At 48.5% G+C, this 7960-nt stretch overlaps 1 protein-coding gene across 1 annotated transcript; it reads right to left on the reverse strand.

Moving 5' to 3' along the window:
* Nucleotides 1-6745: 6745 nt before the first annotated feature.
* On the reverse strand, nucleotides 6746-7735 carry LOC111139742 (olfactory receptor 10A7-like). Its single transcript, XM_022492100.1, has one exon. It carries the CDS (start codon nucleotides 7733-7735, stop codon nucleotides 6746-6748), a length of 990 nt encoding a protein of 329 aa, XP_022347808.1.
* Between the last annotated feature and the right edge of the window lie 225 nt (nucleotides 7736-7960).

Below are 7960 nucleotides of genomic sequence, written 5' to 3' on the forward strand. Positions count from 1 at the left end.
CGCGGCTCAGAGATGTGACCACCACCCACTTCACAGCTGTCAAGAGGAAATTGCACCCCAGTGAGCACTTCCTGGACAGGAGTCCACTCACCTTCCATTTCCCGTACGCCTCAGTCCTTCCCCCCAACTGAGACTTCTCTCTCCTCATCTTTTCAGTTCGGCTCTGATCCTTACCTTCTCATCCGTACCCCCTTGATACTCCTCCGCCCATCCTTTCCTGAGTTGTCTTCCCCAACCTAGGACTTCAGATGAACCAAGAGACCCCTGGATAATGTGCAGCAAGACCAGTGAGAGCAGCCCTGGAGGCCACAGTAGCATCCCGAATCCCGAATATCCCTGAACTAGATATTCAGACTATTCCATCCCCAAACTCGTTGTCATCCACAAATTCTCTGCTAAGAGCTGCGCTAGGTTCAAGGGAGCTGTGGCAGTCTGGTCCCCAGGGCAGTCTGGGCCACAGAGCTTTATCTGCCATCTCAAGCACTCTACTCAACTTCAGGCGTATGTTATTCAAAAGGACAGATAACCACCTCTCCTCTGAACTGTACGGTGTCCCCACTCTCAGGAGAGGGCGACATAGTGTAGCGGTTAAATCCTGAGCTCAGATGTACACAGAAGTGGGTTTCGTTCCTGTTGTTCTAAATGAAACCCAGAATTTCTCTCATGAGAAGACAGACCCTTGGCTGGTGAAGTCTTTAGCGATCATTATTTATTAAGTAAGGGGCTTTGTGCAAAGAAGCAGGGCGCCAAAAGTGATGGCCACATGAGCACGAACCAAACTGGTTTTAGCCTCAAGGTGCTCGAGAACGTTCAAGCAGTGGAACTCTGGGAAAGTCACTCAATCCATTTAATCCTGCCTATAAATTAACATACAATACATGGATAAGTACTAAGGGAGGGTTAGATCATTAATATTTCCAAAGTATTCAGAGTCAGTACCTGGGATGCTTTGGATATTCTATAAAGGACTGTCTCTCTCTGTTGTTCCTTGTCCTCACCCCCAAGACGAACATCTGGTCTCCTCGCATGACGGTTGAAGGACAACATGGTCTCCTCGCGTGACGGTTGAAGGACAACATGGTCTCCTTGCGTGACGGTTGAAGGACAACAGCTTCAGATCTGTTCTGGCTGATGCCGCTCCTGGGAGAGGCTCAGGTGCACTCAGCTCCTGCCCAGAGGAGGAGATACCGAAGAGTAGTTCCGTCCATGTTGGAAGAAGCTGTTCCTGGTTCTGAACAAGGCACCTACTTCTCCCACCCTTGTTTCTCTTCGTGGTTCTGGATGCTCTAAGTTGCCGAGTTGACTTTCCTCACGGTGAGAAGGAGGCAGGAAGCCTGGCTTAAATTGGAGCTCTGGACCTCAGAGACCTTCCCTGGTCTCTGCAGATTTGGAGAAGAGTTGGTGTGAAAAACACTTTTACTGATAACTCTGTGGAGCCTTAAGGGGAGGAGGAGCCATCATGCATTGACTGACTTGCTCCTGAATGCCTGGTCTTGTGTTTGCGTCCTGGGGGATACGGATGAGTGGTAAAATCGTTCTTGCCTTTGGTTGATAAGTTTGGTTACGGAAATACGTGTTCATAACTTGTTCTGAGAAGAGCGAATGCATCTGAGGGCCACAGGAGAGGACTTGCCAGGACAGACTGGAGGCTAAGACAGCGCTGCCCATTGAAAGTGGTGGCAGGTGTGGGTATCGCACCTCCATGTTCACATCAGTGTCATCCACAACAGACAAAAGATGGGAGTCACCCAAGTGTACGTGGATGGAGGCAATGACAAGCAAACTGTGGCATATACATAGAAGGAAATTTAGCTCTCCATAATAAGGATGGAAATTCTGATGCATGCTACTACACAGTAGCATGCATGGTGGCTCAGTGGGTTAAAGCCTCTGCCTTCAGCTCGGGTCATGATCCCAGGGTCCTGGGATCGAGCTCCATATCGGGCTCTCTGCTCCGTGGGGAGCTTGCTTTCTCCTCTCTCTCTCTCTGCCTGCCTCTCTGCCCACTTGTGGTATCTGTCTGTCAAATAAATAAATAAAATCTTTAAAAAAAAAGACATTATGCTAAGTGAAATAAACCGGTCACAAAAAGATGTTGTGTAATGTCAATTATATGAGGTGCCTAGAGTAGTCAAATTCCTGGAAAAAGAGTGTAGAATGGTGGCTGGAGGAGAGAGGAAAGGGGAATTAGTGTTTAATGGGTACCAAGCGCCCATTCTTCCAGACAAAGCCTTCTGGAGATGGATGGCAGTGACGGTTACACAACATTGTGATTGTACTTACTGCCAGAGAACTGTCCATCTAAGGATGGTTAACAAGGGCAAATTTGATGTTAAATATATTTTTCCACAATTGGAATCACTACAACCTTTATACCCAACCTTAAGACATTTGTGTGACTCTTTCCACACCTTTATCCTTGCTCACACAAACATCCAGAGGCCTAAAGTATATTGACTCCTGAGGAACCTTCCAAACTGTTCTTTCTGATAAGACATTACCTTTCCTCCCAATGAAATCCAATTCAACCTTTTAAACTTCACAGGAAACTTTAGTCTCCGAAAAATATTCATGAACCCTCTCTTTTCTCTAGTCACACGGAATTAGTTCCCTTCTCTGATAAAACAGCATGGTGTGATGTGATTACTTCTGCAACCATGGCAGGCGATTGGTCAGTGTTAGTTACACATTCACGCTCCAAATGAGGTTGTAGGAATATTCTTTTTTTGTTTTGTTTTGCTTTGTTTTTTTAATGAATTAATTTATTTTTTAAATTTCTTTTCAGTGTTCCAGAATTCATTGTTTATGCACCACACCCAGTGCTCCATGCAATCCGCACCCTCCTGAATACCCACCACCAGGCTCACCCAGACTCCCACATCTCTCCCCTCCAAAACCCTCAGTTTGTTTCTCAGAGTCCACAGTCTCTCTTGGTTCGTCTCCCCTCCAATTTCCTCCAACTCCCTTCTCCTCTCCATCTCCCCATGTCCTCCGTGTTATTAGGAATATTCTGCATGGTTGGAATCTGACACATGACATTCAGCTCTTGACCCAAATCTGAACAGCTGCAGAACCTTCATGATTTACTGTCTCTGAACCTCCCTATACAATAAGATAACCCTTCCTTCCTGCCAGGTTCATTGAAGGGATAAAAGTATTTAATGCATGTAAGTCCCTGAGCTCAGTGCAAATTATATACCCCGCACCTAGATGCAATAACATTGCCACGAGACAGGTATGAAACCAAGACATCTTGGAAAATTATATTAGCAAGTATGTGTCCCATGTTCAGTGTGGTAATTGACACTTAGTAGATACTCAATACATACTAGCTCATCTCCTTCCCAATGTTCAAAATAATGACCCAGTGTGCTACTACAACACTCCTCACACTGAATTGCAACTTTTTTTTAAATTTTCCGTGTCCTCAACTACAAAGAGTTATTTCAGAAAAAGAAATTTGTCTTTTCTTTCTGTATCCACAGAGGCAAGCACAGGGTTTGACTCACAGTGCATACTTCGGGGATGTTTGATGATGGCACATGGGTAGGATAAAACTAGAGGTCTGCTTCTCACTTCCTAGAAAGTACTGGGTCTCGTAAAACACAGGCTTGACTTCAGAAGGCTTTCTCATGATACATTCAGGGATAGAGGAGACAGGAGGAAAGAGGAGGGATCTGGGAGAATGGTGGGCTGGAACTAAGTGTCCCAAGGTTTTGTTGGGTTCTTTGGTTGTTGGAAGGTCTGAATTAGAGACTAGGACTTAAAACTCAGGGTTTACAAGGCCATAAGGTTCTTAAATCCAGTACCCATTGGGTCATGTTTCCAAGAAGAGCCAAAAAAAAATGGTGAGAAGGACAAAAAAAACCCAAGGACATCTTCTTGAGAAGAGCATTGTAAAGTGACCTTGGCTACCACTGGGTCCAGGCCAAACACATAACTGCAGTGTCAGGCAAGGAAACTGGGGCTGAGACTTTATCTTTGGTTGCTAAAAAGAGAAGCTAACGTTGGGTCACTTAAGTCAAGGAAGTGGTAGGAGACCGTGGGATTGCTGAAGGACCATATTTTACCAGGATCACGGACCAGGACAGTTTTGGCAAACTGGATAAGAAGTACCAGGCCAACCACAGAGAAGAGTTGGTTCCATATTCAGTCCTTGTTTTGCTCAGCGATCCAATTCCAGGGAGAAAGTGTGGGAGTGACTTAGTTTGGGGACACCAAGCCAACACCCTATACGTGGTGAGGGCAGAGGGAAAGACTTCCATCAAACTGTCAAAGACAAAAGACTGTAGGGAATAGGGTGCATGTAGCTTCCCAAAGACAAGTCCACCTATGGTTATGGGAAGAAGGGTGAAGGAGTGCACAACAGGAGAATCAACAGATGTCATGAGAGATGCCCTATGGCTGACTAAAGTGGTGGCTTATCGCATACCAGGAGGCCCAGCCTTTTACCTCCTCCCCTTCTCAGCTGTACTGGGCACGGGGTTGATGGCCCAGTGACCACTTCCATATTCTAAGTGATGGTAGAACTGAGGTTCTTGGTCATAACTGTCCATAGAAGTAGGCTGAGTGGATTTCAGTGGTGAAGACCTGGGAGTTTCAAAGTAGGAAAGAGAGTTTGGTTAGATTGTAGACCACTTTCCTTTTAGTGTTTGCTTTGGGATTGATATGTGGCCTTCCTTATCCTCTCCCTTCTAGGAGGGATCTGCTAGGCTAGCATATCCATAGCTCTACATTGCCATCGCCCAGGGCACTTTTTCATGAATACATATTTCTGGGACGTGATCTCAAAGTTTCTGATTTGGTAGATCGGGGTGGGGCCCACGTTGGGTGTGACATCTCCGTGCTTAACGACCGCCCCAGGCATTTCTGAACCACATCTTAGGAAAATTCTGCACATTCCTGAAAGATCATGAGGGCCCAGACCATGCTGTCATATTCGCCACAGTGTCCCAAGAGCCTCAAGAGGTACCTGACACATAGTTCGTGTTCGATACACACTTGTTTGTTGTTCGATGCCAGAGTAAAGAGAAAACACTTGGGAAAGGTGAAAACATTGGCAGAACTGGTCTGATAACAAAGAACAGGAACTCATTCAGCCTTGTGCAGTAGTTGTGCCTTTAACCCGGTTGTCTCATTGATCACCATCTTTTAATCCTGGGTGGAGGAAGGGCAGGCGTTCTTCCTCAAACCCTTTCCCATTTAGACAGGGTGAGACCGAGCCTCAGAGAGACTTGTCCAACAACCCGTATTGAAGGATTTCATTCCATGCTTGAACTCCAAGTCCCCCAGTGCCAAATCCAGCCTCCTGGGAATACTATAGGATGTTTCCTCCTGAAGATAGAGCTTTGGGCTTCTAATCTATGTGGACAACTATGGGAATAATGAATGCGGATCATTAACTGAGCACCGATTGTGTTCCAAGCACCATGCTAGGTGCTTCCACACATCCCTTTGTTCAATAGTAACAATCCAGTGTGGTAAGTATGGTTACTATTCCCACTTCACAGATGAGAAGACTGAGGCTCAGAGAAGTCAAGCCCTAGTCTGTACAACCAAGAAAATAAAGAGTGACAATTCACATCCAGATTTGTCTTCTAGGAAAACCAGATGCCTTCAAAGGTAGACCATAAATTAAAGGGAAGCAACCTCTTCTCTGATACACTTACCTATATTCAAAGAAAATATTCTTACTGAGCTTTGGAGAAGAAATGATGTCACTCGCATACCAGGTTAATTATTAGAGAAGAGATGAGTACATCAGGGCACTGAGAGGGACAGAACACCAAACCAAATGACTTAAGTAGAAGACATATTTACTGGTCCATCTAAGAGGAATTTCTAAGGGCAGAACAGACGTCAGCATGGCTGAACTCAACAAAATCATAAGAACTACATCTTTCCCCCCATCTACCACTACTGGTTCTGATTTTCTTTGCAATAATGCCATTATCAAGCAGGAACTCCCCTGTTAAAGACCAGATAGTTGGTGGCATCTACAAGCTTACATCCTTAACAGCTATGAACAAAGATAAGTTTGAACAGAAATCTCAGTGTCTGGCTCTCTAAAGGAAGTTCTAAAGGCCCACTCCTCCTTTTGCCAGTATAGTTTGTCATATAACCTCACGGTTCCTCCCACAAAGAGACAGAGTGTACTTCCCTACCCCGTGACTATGGATATGGCCATGTGACTTGCATTGGCTAATGCCATCTTCTTAGGTGTGACATGGCTAAAGGTTTGAAAATCAGTTGAAAAACTGGGCCTTCTCATTCAGTGACTGTAATGAGAAAAATCATGCCAGAACTCTGGACCCAGGAGAAGGATGGGAAACGTGTGGACCAGACTAACTAAACCAAGTGTATGACAGTCAACACGCATTTGCATGAGCAAGCCTACCCAAGAGCAGAAGAACCACCCAGAAGACCTCAACCTAGATTAGCTAACCCTCAGTTGATTGAAGATTCACGGGACGAAATGATACGCTTTCACACTCTACATACTAGCATTCTTGGGGCACTTCCTACCTAAAACACTTTAGTTGACCCAAATTAGGCTCATTTGTCCACCACTACCAAATAATTGTAATCAGGGAATGAATTCTCTGTCATGAGCCTTTTCTAAAAATCAGCACCACCATGACTGCAAGAGGAAAAAGATACAGTTTCCCAGAAAAAAGTCAGAGTACTATACCACATATTTGCATACAGATCCTTGTCAAACCTCCGTCAACAATTCCTGAAGAGGTCATTCACGGGGTCCAGATTCCTGGCGACAGCAACACACGCGCCCCAGGGCGGCCTTCACCTCCTTGTTCCGCAGGCTGTAGATGAGGGGGTTGAGCATGGGGGTCACCAGGGTGTAGGACAGGGACACTACCTGCTTGCTCTCGGGGGAGTAGCTGGCCTTGGGACGCAGGTGGATGACCCCCGTGGTGCCGTAGAACAGAACCACCACCACGAGGTGGGAGGCGCACGTGGACAGGGCCTTGCGGCGCCCGGTGGCGGACGGCATACGGAACACGGTGGCCAGGATCTTGCCGTAGGACGTGGCTATCAGACAGAAGGGAACCATGATGACCAGCACCGTGGCCGCCAACACATTGGCCTCGAAGACGCTGGTGTCCCCACACACCAGGCTGAGCAGCGGGGCGATGTCACAGAAGAAGTGGCGGATGCCATGGGGCCCACAGAAAGGGAAGCTGAACAGCCAGACGGTGAAGACCAGTGACACGGGGACTCCGGCCAGCCAGCACGTGGCGGCCAGCAGGCGGCAGAACCGGGGGCTCACCAGGGCACAGTAGTGCAGGGGCCTGCAGATGGCCACGTGGCGGTCCCAGGCCATGGCGGTCAGGAGGAAGCACTCGGACGTGACGCATGACAGCACCAGGAGCAGCTGCAGGGCGCAGCCCGCGGGGGACACGCCCTGCCCGGGCCGCAGCAGGGTCACCAGCAGCCGGGGCACGATGTCCAGCGAGAAGCAGATCTCCAGCAGGGCCAAGTGGCGCAGGAAGAAGTACATGGGCGCGCGCAGGGCCGGGTCCAGGGCGCTCAGCAGCACGATGAGCGCGTTGCCCAGCAGCGTGAGCAGGAACATGGCCAGGAAGAGCGCCGCGAGCAGTGGCCGCAGCGCGGGCACGTGTGCGAAGCCCAGCAGGACCAGGTCGTGGGGCGCGCAGCTCTGGTTGGCGCAGGGTGGGGCTTCGGGGGCGCCCGGGGGAGCCCCGGCGGTCGGCATGGACGTGGGTGGGCGCAGGAGCTCTGGGAGGGGAAGAGGTAAGGAGAGGCCGTGAAGGCAGAGCTGGGCCTACGCAGGCTCTGTCTCCCCAAAGTGCGCTGCGTAGATCAGGGGAGGCATCTATCCAAAGGGAAATCAGCGTGGACCACACACGGGTCCTCCTTGAATGCCCTCCATGAGCCTGGGAGGGGATCCCAGGGCCTCAGGAGGCCCACGAGGCCCTGA

Source organism: Enhydra lutris, unplaced genomic scaffold (assembly GCF_002288905.1).
Source record: "Enhydra lutris kenyoni isolate GAN:26980312 unplaced genomic scaffold, ASM228890v2 scaffoldscaffold114, whole genome shotgun sequence".
NCBI lineage: Eukaryota > Metazoa > Chordata > Mammalia > Carnivora > Mustelidae > Enhydra > Enhydra lutris.

Coding starts and splice junctions, on each gene's coding strand:
- LOC111139742 (XM_022492100.1), bottom strand. CDS start 7,735: ATGCCGACCGCCGGGGCTCCCCCGGGCGCCCCCGAAGCCCCACCCTGC.